Genomic DNA, 14,199 nt, shown 5'->3' on the forward strand with positions numbered 1-14,199 from the left:
TTCATCATTTCTCTTCATATGACCAGGATTGAAAAGGATTTGCCAGTAGATTGTCGACGTGATTCATGATGATGACTGCTTGTCTAGTTTGCTAGCTAAGATTGTGAAAGTATGACGTTGACATGATCAGTCCAATCAAAGCTATGGTAGATATAACGTGATTTGATGTCATTTTATCTGTGGCGATTGGCCTTGTTGGATGGGCACTGCTAATGCCACCTGCAAGCTCCCTCATAACTTGACACATCTGGGGCATTGTGTTGTGTGACAAAACTGCACATTTTATAGTGGCCTTTTACTGTCCCCAGCACAAGGTGCACCTGTGTAATGATCAGGCTGTTTAATCAGCTTCTTCATATGCCACACCTTTCAGGAAGATGGATTATCTGTGCAAAGGAAAAATGCTCACTAACAGGGATGCAAAGAATTTGTGCACAGCATTTGAGAGAAATAAGCTTTTTGTGCATATGGAACATTTCTGGGATCCTTTATTTCAGCTCATGAAACATGAGACCAACACTTTACATGTTGCGTTTATATTTGTGTTCAGTATATATCTGGCATGGCTCAAGGGGAAACAACGTTCACTTTCACTTCAGAAGTGCAACAATTTGATTGAGTGGGGTGGAGGAGGAGTATGAAGGCTCATTGACTACTGAGCGGTGAGCTCTTGGGACGGGACAACACTTTCTGCCCAGCAGAGAATAGTATTATTGGAAAGGTTTTTCTCTCGAAAGCATGTCCAAATATAAGCCATGGCAGGTTGGTTGCTGTCTCTGTATCGGTTTATTTGGTGCTATAATATCCATCTGTCTCTGCATACTAGCCTTCGGCGTATTTATCCACCGAGGATGCTCCGAGGACACGTACAAGCACGCGGCGGTTTCTGCGGACTCTAAACTTTGCTCGGACATTGGCAGGTAAAGTAGAATACGGTCGCCTAGATCGTACAGCTAGTTATAATAAATTATAATTTAGTTATAATAAATGAGAATTTATTTCAAACATGTTATCTAAAGTTTCACTGCTCTAATGGGCAACCTATGATATATGGATTTGGTAGTCTGGTTGAACAGGTGTTGTTTGGTGTTATTTTACCAAAATGGCCAAGTTCAACTGGTCTCTCTAGGTTCAAGCTGCGTGCCTTATCATGGACAATATAATTGTCATTTTAGCAGGGAAAGAACACTCTTTACACAGTTTAGACTGTGTAGGCTATTCATTTTCAACTGGTAGCCAACGTGCAGATAGATATAAACTGTAGGTAGCATAGACTACAAGATAGTAAGCAGTTTAAGAGATGTGATTAGCTGTCATGGAGATTATACAGAACTATTAATTGTATTGAACCCAAGTTACTTGATTCAACTGTGACTGATCAGATCTATAGCTTTCCTTTTATTACTAAAAAACATATGCCTACAATAAGCATTTGTTATATTTTTATCAGTAACTTTTTCCATGTATTTTAAGCACACTGACACTTTTGCATATACTCAGTTGTTTTGAGCTTTCCATTCCTTTGATATTACCCCTAGCAAGCATGGCCAATAGTCAGCTCGCCCAGCAATAATATGTACCTCAACAGAAAATCTTCAGCTTTGTTAGCTGAACCGGTAGCGCACACATATCAGCTTGCTTCTCTGTGTTATAGGTCATCTATTTCCCCTATCTCCTGCCAAGAGTTGTCACTCATCAGCAATGCACTTACTTGTTCAGTCGTGTGAAGTTATGTGAAAATCTCTTATTTTTCGCAATAAATGAGGCATGAAGACACTCTTTACTTCTTCAGCTGTCCCCATTCGAGAACCTTTTATGGTTCCAGGTCGAACCTTTTATGGTTCCAGGTCGCACCTTTTATGGTTCCAGGTAGGACCCTCTGTGGAAAGGGTTCCACATGGAACCCAAAAGGGTTCTACCTGGAACCAAAAAGGGTTCTTCAAAGGGTTCTCCTATGGTGACAGCTGAAGAACCCTTTTAGGTTCTAGATAGCACCTTTTTTCTAAGAATGTAGAGGTCCAGATGACCCAACATGCCTACACCACCTGACTGGAGGAGAGAGGATGTAAGCACAATTAAAGTTGGACCTACTTTGATGTGATGGGACATTTCTGCAGGGTGTACAAACTAAACAAGCTTTGTGTTGACACCAAGGCCTCTTAGATCCCCCTACTGTCTCTGTTGTTGTTTAACAAAGAGACTAAAGGAGAAAGGACACAAGGCTTGTAATACCTGTGTCATAATATTTTAATATATATATTTTTTTTTACCCTATCCTTTGAAAGCCCTTTATTAGCACTTGAAGGGAAGTTATTATTTTGGGATTGTGTATGGTAGGCAGAGTCTACCGCACATCGAGAGCTGATTGGTGAAGGTGCTGAAGGCAAAAGGCTAAACTGGAGAAATATGAAAAAGTCTCTGCCCACTTTCATTCAGATACACATTTCTTTAATTGTAGCTGAGCTTTTGCTTTTCTACACAGATGAAAATACACAATTATTGCCTGATGATCTTCTGAACTTCCCAATACCTTTCTGGTGCATTTTAGTCACTTCAAACCATACTCCCTTCAGATTGAAAAACTTTGAAAGTACTGTCAGACTGATTTGTAATAGACTGTCAAGGACCAAAATAAAAAAGTAAACACTGGCTATTGATTACATCAGGTTTTATACATGGTGGGGTCGCAAAACATTTTTTATATCCAAATGGGGTCAATTGCCACCAAAAAAGTTTGGGAACCTCTGCTGTAATGTGGGCTGTTTCCAGAGATATACTGCAACAAGGAGGATCGGCAGTAGATGGGGCCATTGCAGCTCTGTTGTGCACCTCACTGGTCAACCCTCAGAGCATGGGCCTGGGAGGAGGCTCCATATTCACTGTTAGGGACGAAACTGGTGAGTCTGTTCTTTTATAGTCTTTGCTTTTGTGGTACTTTACTGTGGGGTTTAGCCAATAAGGTTTGTGGTGGAATTGTATAACCTATGCATCTCTTTATCTATCTATTCTCAGGCACGGTGAAAACCTTCAGTTCGAGAGAGACTGTTCCACAGTCATTCAAAGCTGATCTGCTGAAGGGCTGTCCCACATCTGTCACATTTATCACAGGTAGTTAGACCTGCCAATAAATGGATGGATGGATGGATGGATCCATACACAGTATGAATGTGTGTACATTGTTTGACAACAATGAACAAATTTTCTTTTATTCAAATAACTCCGGCAGCTAAAAGAGTAATGGCTTTTAGCCGTTCTAACATCAAATGTGAGCAAACTACAACACCAAACACTACCCCTTCATGTCTAGTCTTCCTTTCTGTCCTGGAATGTGGCATGATGTCACACCTCTCTTTTTGCTTGTGTGTTAGGGCTCATACAGTCCAGTAGCGTTTGCTGACCGGGAGTACTTAGCACCTCTGAACAGAGTGCCAGCGGTAATTTGTTTACCGAGTGCATGATTTTACATGTATCATTGCGTGAAAATGTTGGCAGTCGGACGTTTACAGCAGGTGGTCCCTAAAACACAACATGCTGAATGATCGGCAGACACACGCTAAATCCACATTCAGTACGGTGTGTACAAGCTTTAACATCTCTTTTTGCTTGTGTGGACCCTGGCAGGTAGTCAGTGGATTGGCGTTCCTGGAGAGTTGCGTGGGTATGAGGTGGTTCACAGAATGTATGGGAAGCTGCCCTGGGCCAAGCTGTTTGAGCCCACCATTAGACTGGCCAGAGAAGGATTTCCTCTGCCACCCGTCCTGGGATACCTCCTTAACATCACACTCATAGGAAACCTGGTGAAAGCAACATCACTCTGGTAGTAAGAGCTCTCACTCACACTTACAGACAGGAACTCAAATGCGTATATTAGTTTTCATACTCTAAGGACTCGGGTGTTAAATTAAGTCATTGAGGATTGCACTTGTTTTGATTGATTGTAGTGGTTTATTTGTAATTGTACCTTGTAGTTTTTCTCTTTATTTTTAATGTCAATTGTATTGATTGTGAAAATGTTTGTACTCAGGACACCATTATGAATGAGACTTTGGTCTCAATTGGGCTCCCCTGAACAAATACAAGTAAGAATGATATATATAGACGCTAAAACTGCATTTGTCCAAATGTCAGGTCAGCAAAGTTGTTAATAGTGCATGAAGTACATGTTTCTGAGGACTTTTCAGTCAGAAAAGTCCAGATATCCAGTCCTATTATCCTAGCAAGAAGCTAATAAACTCGTTTAGAGTTTGACACCTCCACTGTAGTCTGTGGGCTCAGACCAAGTTCTCATCCGTATGGTTGTGCGGTACTATACACAGACAGATTGCAGAGGCTTTCCTGAGTACAGACTGTAGACCAGTGGAGGCTGCTGAGGGGAGGACGACTCATAATAATGGCTGGAAACCATGTGTTTGATGTATTTGATACCATTCTACTTATTCCAACATGCCATTACCACAAGCCCATCCTCCTCAATTAAGGGGCCACCGATATCCTGTGTGGCAGACACAGACTGCAGAGGTTTTCCTCAATGCAGACACAGACAGACTGCAGAGGCGTTTCCTCGTCTCTGCTTCTCTCCTCCCCTCTCTCCTCTTCCTCCTCTTACAGAACAGAAGTGTGAGCAGTAGCACAGGAGATGTGTGGGGAATGTGCCCTTGGCACCCCAGCAGATGGAGAGGGGGCTTCACATATACTCAGGGATACTTTGAGAATGGACATATTAATGAAATTACAGAGATCTAATGTTTGACAGTTGCAAATGTTCTATCACTGTAATCCAATAAAAAAATCAAATCACATTTTATTTGTCACATGCGCCGAATACAACCTTACCGTGAAATGCTCACTTAAAAGCCCTTAACCAACAATGCAGTTCAAGAAATATAGTTAAGAAAATATTTACTAAAAAAATGAAAGTAAAAAATAAAATAAGTCACATAACATCCGGATACCACTGTATGATAATGCATTTTTATGTTTATGGTTGGTATGGTATATTAAAGACATTCCCCTCTTCCAGTGAATTGTTCTGCCACAAGAACAAGACGGTGCTGGGCATAGGAGACACATTGAAGTTCCCTAAACTGGCGGAAACCATGGAAACCATTGCAGAACAAGGTGTAGATGCCTTTTACACTGGCCAAATTGGGCTTGACTTGATTGAAGACGTAAAAGCAGCAGGTGGGTGTGAGATTTATTTGTGTAAATGAGAGAGAGGGAGGGAGAGAAAGATTGGGGTAAAACCAGTATCTACATTTTTTTTTGAATGAAAACTCCAGGTTGTTATATTTTCTTGTCTGTGTAAGGATTGCTAACATGCTAACATACTTTGCTCCCCATTTTAGGTGGGACCCTTACCATGGAGGATCTGAAGTCATTTAGAGTCAGATCGGAGGATGCCTGGACTGTTCCTCTTGGAGATTACCAGATGCACATCCCTCCACCTCCTGCAGGGGGAGCCATGCTCGCCTTCATCCTCAACCTTGTTAAAGGTACCTAATGTGTTATAACACTTTCTCCAAGTCTTTCAAGTCAAGTCAGGCAACAGCTACAGCTATAACCACAATTTAGAACTATTGCTTTGTAACCATTATGTTTAAAGTGTGTTGATGGTGTGTCATCGTGGTAGCGCACAATCATTGGACAGTTCCAAAATGTTCCTTCTCCAGTTTGTGGAGATTTGACTGGCTGTTTGTGACCTTTCCCAGGGTTCCATTTCACCCCCAGGTCCATGGAGGGGGACCAGAAGGTCCTGACCTATCACTGCTACATAGAGGCAGCTAAATTTGCTAACGGACAGAGGAGGAACGTTCATGATCCTGTTTTCAACACTAAACAAGTAAGGATCTAAGAGAACTGCCTCTCTATAAGTGTATTCTGTACTTTTACACACTAATATGTGAAATCATACTTTTTTAAATGTAGGATGCATCGTATATGGTGGACTCTGACTTTGCTGATCGGATCAGGCAATTGATCAGTGAAGACCGTACCTATAATGACTCCTACTACAACATAACACCTTCCCCTGATCGCTTTGGGACTACACACGTGTCAGTCCTGGCTGAAGATGGATCTGCAGTCTCTGTCACAAGTACCATCAACCAAATGTGAGCCTCTACACCCACTGAGATGCAAAACAGTACATCACTCTAAATAGAACACTGTCTACTGTATTAACACACAGTCTCCTTCTAAATAGTAATATGACCGATGTCTCGACAGCAAACAAACAAGCTAAACCTGCAGGTTTTGGAGTTGTGTACTCTTAACTCTAGGCTAACAGTCTTTTTTTCTCTCTTTCCAGTTTTGGTGCAGGGATTTACTCCAGTAGAACAGGCATCATCCTCAACAATGAGCTGGCTGACTTCTGTTTTAGAGCAGAGAGATTGAGTGCAGGTACATAGAAACTTTTCAATTTAGTAACCATTTGAAATTAATGTATCACTTAGGACTCCTTGGCTAACCTTTAACTGGTCTTCATGGGGTGATATCTTATATAAGTCTATGGGTGATATCTGTGTATATTACATTGTCTCATTCCTCACAGGTGAACAGCCTCCCTCTTCAATGGCTCCAGCTATACTGAGCTCCAGCTCTGGGAAAAATACCCTTGTAATTGGGGGATCAGGGGGTAGCATGATCACGACCGCCATGGCCCTGGTGAGTCTTAATTCAGGTGTCTTAACCCATTTCTACCACATGTCTCACCACGTCTCACCGTTCCTTCTCAACCCAGCAAAAAAAGTTTTTTTTAGAAAGGGATACATAGGGATACATACATCAAATCTCTCTCTCTCTCTCCCCTTTCAGTCCATAATGAACCACCTTTGGTTGGGGATGAGTTTGAAAGATGCCATTGCTGCTCCTGTAGTGTTCGTCGATGGCAACAACAATGTGAAGTTTGAGCATGGCTTTGATAAGGTAATTCCTTTGTTCTTATCCTTTCAGTAAATGAATGACAGCCAAGGTCACTGAAATTGGCTGTTAAGTGATGTGTAAATATATTTTTTTAGAGCTAATATCGGTTTGATTGTAATGGCTGCCTGAGAGCAGTGGCCATTTTGAGAGACATACAGTCAAATCCTGATTTTAAAGTGGAATGATTAAGGGATGGTGAGTGCTGCTTTTTTAGCCGGACTGTCTGTCTGTCTGCTCTCAGTCTGTGATAGAGGCCCTTAAGGTCATTGGACACAGAGTGACAGACTACCCATACTTCTTCAACGTGGTCAATGCTGTGGCCAAGGAGGACGGATGCATCATAGCCGTGTCAGACGCCAGGAAGCAGGGCAAATCTGCTGGCTACTGACCAATGGGACACCAGGACACTAAGAGTTTACCAAGACCAGGTGTGTCCTTACTAAGGTGTACAGCCAATTAGTTGGCTTTAGAACACTGTACAGTAGGTCCAAGAGGACAGTAATTTTAGTGAGATTTCTTTTTTGTAATTCTATTATCTTCATATATGAACATTTTATCTAAACCAACAGTCCAGAGCCTTAAGCAGAATCAAATGGCCCTCTTGACAAAATACTTAGGCACTGAAATGGATTGAGTTTCTAATTTTACCAGTACATAAAATGACTTGCTTGTTCTTAATGACTAACTGTACAGTACACATAGATTATAGCACATGGGAGGTCCCGAAGGAACTGAAATGGGAAGAGAAGGTCAGTACAGCCTGTCAGCCTGTACTAACATGAGACTCATACTGTGACCACAAGGACTTGTCAGATTCAGGACAGGACATGGTACAACATGTTACAACTCAATCCTCCAAGTTCATTTATTAGTCCCTCTCAGGAGTGTTGCAGCAATACTCTGAGACTCACACTTTCAGATAAAACAGGCTTTTTGCAGCCCCCTTCACTGTCAGAAAGGAGTTCCACTGCCTAAAAATACTAAAGCACCCTTTGCTGACTCTAACAGCTACCCAATCAGTTTGCTGCCTGATCTTAGTAAACTGGTGGAGAGAATTGTGTTTGACCAAATACAATGCTATTTTTCAGAGAACAAATTAACTACTGACTTTCAGCATGCATGTAGAGAAAAGCACTCAACTTGTACTGCACTGACTCCGATGACAGATGATTGGTTAAAATAAATGGATAATAAGATGATAGTTGTAGCTGTATTGTTAGATTTCAGTGCAGCCTTTGATGTTATTGATCATAAATTGTTATTGAAGAAACTCACTTTGGCTTTACATCACTTGCCATCACATAGTTGGACAGTTAGTTATCCATTATAACCCAGAGAGTGTTCTTCAATGGAAGTTTCATAATGAAACTTCCATTGAAGAAGACTCTCTGGGTGAAACTTTCATTAACATCAGCTATGTACAGTGCGGTGTCCCTCAGGACAGTTGCCTTGGGTCATTACTCTTCTCTATTTTTACTAATGATTTGCCACTGGTCTTACACAAAGCTAGAATGACTACATATGTGGAGGATTCCACACTCTACATGTCAGCACCCAAAGCCGGTGAGCTCACTGAAAAAAATAAAGGATTGTCAGTTTTAGAATGAGTTAATAATAATAATAATAATAATAATAAACTGGTCTTAAATACATCTCAAACTAAAAGCATTGTATTTGGTTCAAAACATTCTCTAAGCCCTAAACCTCAACTGGAGTTGTACATAAAGGGTGTGACCATTGAACAAGCTGAGGAAGCTAAACTCATACGCACAGTAGGTATAACACTGGATGGTCAGTTATCATGGTCAAGTCATATTGACAAAGTTGTTGTGAAGATGGGGAGGGGTATGTCTTTAATAAAAAGAGGTTCTGCGTTTTTGTGACAAATCAACTTGGCATGTATAACAACGCAATTAGAAATTCCAGACAGGCTCGTTTTTCTAACTCGATCACTAATAATCAGAATATTTAGAGAGTGATCTTCTCAACCATTGATGGCCTGATTTAATCCTACCCCCGCAAGCAAACCTATGTGAACTTTCCTCCACTTCTAAACGTGATGAGTTTGCGGCATATTTCAGAGATAAGATACCCAGCCTAATGTTTGTTATCAGTCAACCAAGACCTGATGAGAAGTTTGATATGTGCCCTAGCCTAACACACAAAGGCACTATGGATTTATTTTCCCTGGTTGACACAGACATGCTCAGGAATATGATATCACAATTTAAGCCTTCTACCCACCTTCTCGATCCTATCCCTACCACCTTCTTCAAAACAGTTTTTTAAATTTCATATCTAAAGAAGTGCAAGCTATTGTTAATCACTCCCTGTTCACAGGCACTTTCCCCACTGCACTGAAAACTGCTATTGTGAAACCCCTTCTGAAGAAAAGTCATCTAGATTCTTCAGCTCTTAGCAATTTTCAGCCAGTCTCCAACCTTCCATTCAAAATGCAAAATGCAAAAAATGCAAAATTCTGGAGATATTGGTTTTCAAACAGCTAAAAGCCAAAATAACACCTAGCTTTTTATCTGGTGTGTTATCTTTATTCCCCGTTAATTAAAATATACTGCCAGATTCTCTCTCTGTGCTTTGGCGCCAACAATAAGTACTTTGGCCTTGTCTTGATTTAGCTGGAGGAAGTTGTGAGAAATCCAAGTATTTAAATCACTAATACAGTCTAATAATTTATCCGTGGAGCTAAAATCCTCTGGTCACACAGAAATGTAAAGTTGTGTATCGTCAAGTGCCAACCGTATTTTAGAAAAATTCCAGTCTGGTTTTCGTGCCCACTACAGCACAGAGACAGCCTTAGTTAAGGTGGTAAATGATCTTAGCGCTAACACAGATGCCAAACAGCTCTCCGTCCTTGTACTCTTGGATTTCGGTGCTGCATTCAACACCGTTGACCATGATGTCCTCTGGATAGACTGGAGAGGTGGGTTGGCCTCTCCGGTCCAATTCTAAATTGGTTCAGGACCTATTTGACAGGTTGAGAGTTTTTTGTGACCCATGGTGAACATAACTCAGAGAAAATGATACCACCTGAGGAACATTGCCAAGGCGCGGCCATTTCTCTCTCAGGCTGATACAGAGAGACTCGTCCATGCTTTTATTATAAGCAGGCTTGACTACTGTAGTGCTCTCCTGTTCTACACAAGAAAGCCATTGGTCAACTGCAAAACATACAGAATGCTGCAGCACTGGTACTGACCAAGACCAGACGGAGGGCACACATTACACTGGTTTTAAGGTCTCTGCACTGACTGCCTGTGAGTTTTAGAAATTAATTTAAAGATTATTCTATTGGTTTTTAAATCAATCCATAATTGTGCACCCCAATACATGTCAGACATGCTTTTAAGTTATGTACCCAGAAAGTCCCTCAGGTCCTCTGGCACTGGCCTTTTAACTATCCCAAAGCCTAGGACCAAGAGGCATGGAGAGGCAGTCTTTAGTTACTATGCCCCCAGCCTCTAGAACAGCCTGCCAGAGATCCTCGGTGGGCTGAAACTGTGGACATATTTAAAAGAGATCTTAAAAACACACCTTTTTAGCTTTGCTTTTCCTTAGTGCTTTTTAGTCATTCAGTTTTTGTTATTCTTTTTTTTTATCCTCTTATTGTGTAGTAAATATTTCAGTTTTTATGTTTTTCCTGTGAAGCACATTGCATTGCATTCCATGTCTGAAATGTGCAATGTGCTGTATAAATAAAGTTTGATTTGTACTAGTTGTTCAGGCTCTGGTCTTGTCCCATCTTGATTGCTGTCCAGTAATATGGTCAAGTGCAGCAAACAATGACCTAGCAAAGCTGCAGCTGGCTCAAAACAGAGCACACGCCTTGCCCTTAACTGCACATATAGAGCTAACATCATCAACATGCATGCCAGTCTATCCTGGTTGAAGGTTGATGAGAGATTAACTGATTCTCTTCTAGTTATGAGAAATATTACTGTGAGGAAAATTGCAGATTGTCTGCATAATCAAATAACATTCAGCTCAGACACCCATGCGTACCCCACAAGACATGCCACCAAGGGTCTCTTCACAGTCCCCAAGTTCAAAACGAATTCACGGCAATGCACTGTATTATACAGAGCCATGATCGCATGGAACTCCCTTGCATCTCCAATTACTCAAGCAAACAGCAAAATTGCCTTTAAAAAAAGGCTTAAACAACATCTCATGGACTGGTGGGAACTCTGAGGGGACACAAACACACACAAACTAACACACTTTTTTTGTAATATTGTTTGTTTATTATTATCATTATAATAAAATCAACGTCCGAAATAACAAGTAAATTGGTAAGAGTTTTGAATGCCATTGTGCAATCTTACAGAACCTATAATAACACGTGTGACCAGAATGTGAAAAATAATGTACAGACAGTGAGAGTACTGTATTAGCTTTTGATGTATTGCATTGACATCACCAGGGCCTGTTGTCACATGTACAGGTTTATATTGATCCCCCTCCAAGTCTATTAAAACTTCAAATAAATGTTAACTTACAGCATTTAGCTCCATCATGTCTGCGATGAATACTAATTACTTTGACTTATTCTGTTTGCCCTAAAGGAAGTGAGAATAGCTTTTTTTTAAACAAATGCGATAATAGTAATGTGATGTGTTTCAAATGTAGAGCTTGTGAATGAGTAATGATCTCTAAATTGGATCCTCCCAGGCACTAGATGTGAATTATGAAAACATGCAAATATACTACCCAGTGTTGGGTGTTGGTGTCTGGTGTTCATGTGGGATCATTTGGAGTAAAGGAGCTCAGTCTTTGGTATAGATGTAGGATCTTAATTTGAGTGTCACGTCCTGACCATAGTGAATGGTTATTTTCTATGGTGGAGTGGTCAGGGCGTGACAGGGGGTGTTTGTCTGTTTTTGTTTGTCTATGGTCAGTTTCTAGTTTTGCATTTCTATGTTGGTGTTGTTTGGCATGACCTCCAATTAGAGGCAGCAGGTTGTCGTTGTCTCTAATTGGAGGTCCTATTTAAGTTGTTTGTTTCACATGTGTTTGTGGGTGATTATTCGTTGTGAGTGTATTTGATCCTCCTGCGTCACGGTTTGTTGTTTTGTGTATATTTTTGAAGTGTTTAATTGTTGCATTCTCTTTCACTGGTTAAATAAATATGTGGAACTACGAAAACGCTGCATCTTGGTCCGCTCCTTCTAACAGCTGTGACATTGAGCCAGTTTGCTACAACAGGAAAATAATCCTGCAGCAACAGGAAATGTGAATTATAATTAATGGACATTTTTGTAGGGGTTGATACATTACAATTACATTTTAGTCATTTAGCAGACGCTCTTATCCAGAGCGACTTACAGTAGTGAATGCATACATTTCATACAATTTCATACATATCATACATTTTTTTTCTGTGCTGGCCCCCCGTGGGAATCGAACCCACAACCCTGGTGTTGCAAACACCATGCTCTACCAACTGAGCTACAGGGAAGGCCCTTACATTTTTCATAAGGGAACATCAAGTCTGAAATACACTTTTGTTTTACATTTCCTGCATTGCAGGATGTTTTTCCTGCAACAGGGTGAACAAATTAAGATCCTACAACTGTATGTGGCCGAGTGTTTCATCAGGTTTAGCTAAATGATATTAAGGCTCTCGGGTGACATTCAGGAAAATGCTTGAATAAAGCCTTAGTTAATCAACTTTCCAATACAGAATGTTCTCTGTCCAGGGCATTTCAAAGCTGTAAAATTGTTGCGGTAAAATAGTTGTTAAAAGCTTTGCCTCTGAATTTTTGTCTCTGTTTTGTATCCTGCTTTCCAAACTTTAAGTACTTTGTTCCTTTCTAACTGTACAGTAAGAGATGTGGTATGACACTGATGTAGTATGACCCTGTCAGAAGTTACAGTATTAATGAGGTCATGTCATGAGCTGTTGTTGAAATCTGTTGATGGGAAATTGTTAGTCATATACTATAGCTCGCTACCACATGCTTTTCCTGCTGTGACATTTAGCCTTTTACAGTAGGTTAATTCATCCCCACATACACACTTTTCCCATTGACCATAGTACATGTACTATGTCCAAAATATGATGCCAAAGACAATAGACAGGTTAAATATTTTCTAACAGACATTGTCCCTTTTTGCTATATTTGGTTAAAGTGTATGGTCTGTTACACATTCACTATACCCCTGAGTGGCACTGAGAATAGTTGCTTTACATATGCTTTCATGTTGACATAATTTCTTAACATATTTTGTGGAATATAAATCAAGGTTTCACGTTTACTGTCCAAAAAAAATTGATAAAGTAAATACATTTTTGTGGAATAAATGTTATGGATGTAACGGGCGTCGTATAGAGGGGACCAAGGTGCAGCGTGTTGAGTGCTCATAATTATATTTAATGAAAACGAAACACTTTGACAAAGAAACAAAACGACAGCCAACAGTTCTGTCAGGTGACATACACGAAACAGAAAACAACTACCCACACAAACCAGGTGGAAAAAGGCTGCCTAAGTATGGCTCCCAATCAGAGACAACGATAGATAGCTGCCTCTGATTGGAAACCATACCCGGCCAAAACATAGAAACACAACACATAGAATGCCCACCCCATATCACACCCTGACCTAACTAAACAGAGAAAAACAGCTCTCTTAGGTCAGGGCGTGACAATGGAACACCTTACGAGATGATTATCAATAAATATGTTTACATGTTCACATGTGAGAACAATTAAACCCTGAAGTAAGCCCTCTTTTACTCTTTGAAACTCTGTCTGATTACCTGTGTTTTCATTGTTGGTCAATGCTGATCAAATTGTTGTAGTCTTGTGAACATTACATCCTTAAACTGTTATATGGATATATATTGTAAAGTATTGATCTTGAACCAATACCAAGTCTTCTCAAAAGCAACACAAATGATATATATATTAGGCAAACTATGATGATGATAATAATCTCAAAATAAAAGCACCAGTCGTTACCTTTCCTATTCTGACCGATGAAAGACAAACATGAATATAGAGATGGCACTGTTAATTGGAATATCAAATATTGAGATGGTACAGACAGTAGCGAATAATAATCAAATTAAAGTGAAGTGGAGGAGAACTGTGGATAATGAATTGCTCTATTTTTGTATATCAGACTGAGGTATACTTGGTCATCAAAGACAGGATAAGAGAGGAGACGTTGGAGGGTAGTTTCTCTCCACTTTATGACACCAATGAAAGGTGGACCTGGTTTACCAGAGAGGACAAAGGTCATAGGTTGTAGGTCA

At 40.3% G+C, this 14,199-nt stretch overlaps 1 protein-coding gene across 2 annotated transcripts; it reads left to right on the forward strand.

The window, feature by feature from the left end:
- Positions 1-612: 612 nt before the first annotated feature.
- Positions 613-8,796, forward strand: LOC115149168 (glutathione hydrolase 5 proenzyme). 2 transcript variants are annotated; one of them, XM_029691764.1, is made up of 12 exons: positions 613-920; positions 2,770-2,897; positions 3,013-3,108; positions 3,622-3,820; positions 5,021-5,181; positions 5,346-5,492; positions 5,709-5,839; positions 5,926-6,110; positions 6,308-6,399; positions 6,551-6,663; positions 6,814-6,924; positions 7,163-8,796. In XM_029691764.1, the coding sequence occupies exons 1-12, from the start codon at positions 739-741 to the stop codon at positions 7,307-7,309; spliced, it is 1,692 nt and encodes a 563-aa protein (XP_029547624.1). In that variant the 5' UTR covers positions 613-738; the 3' UTR covers positions 7,310-8,796. The 2 variants fall into 2 exon arrangements, with proteins under 2 accessions (XP_029547624.1, XP_029547625.1); XM_029691765.1 differs by having other exon boundaries at positions 615-920; positions 3,622-3,817.
- Positions 8,797-14,199: the final 5,403 nt, after the last annotated feature.

Source organism: Salmo trutta, chromosome 15, assembly GCF_901001165.1.
Source record: "Salmo trutta chromosome 15, fSalTru1.1, whole genome shotgun sequence".
NCBI classification, from domain to species: domain Eukaryota; kingdom Metazoa; phylum Chordata; class Actinopteri; order Salmoniformes; family Salmonidae; genus Salmo; species Salmo trutta.

Excerpts from the sequence above, each read along its gene's own strand:
- LOC115149168 (XM_029691764.1), top strand. The coding sequence starts at position 739 with ATGTCCAAATATAAGCCATGGCAGGTTGGTTGCTGTCTCTGTATCGGT. Across the intron at positions 5,840-5,925 it reads CTGTTTTCAACACTAAACAA|GATGCATCGTATATGGTGGA; the intron begins GTAAGGATCTAA and ends TTTTAAATGTAG. Across the intron at positions 6,400-6,550 it reads AGCAGAGAGATTGAGTGCAG|GTGAACAGCCTCCCTCTTCA; the intron begins GTACATAGAAAC and ends CATTCCTCACAG.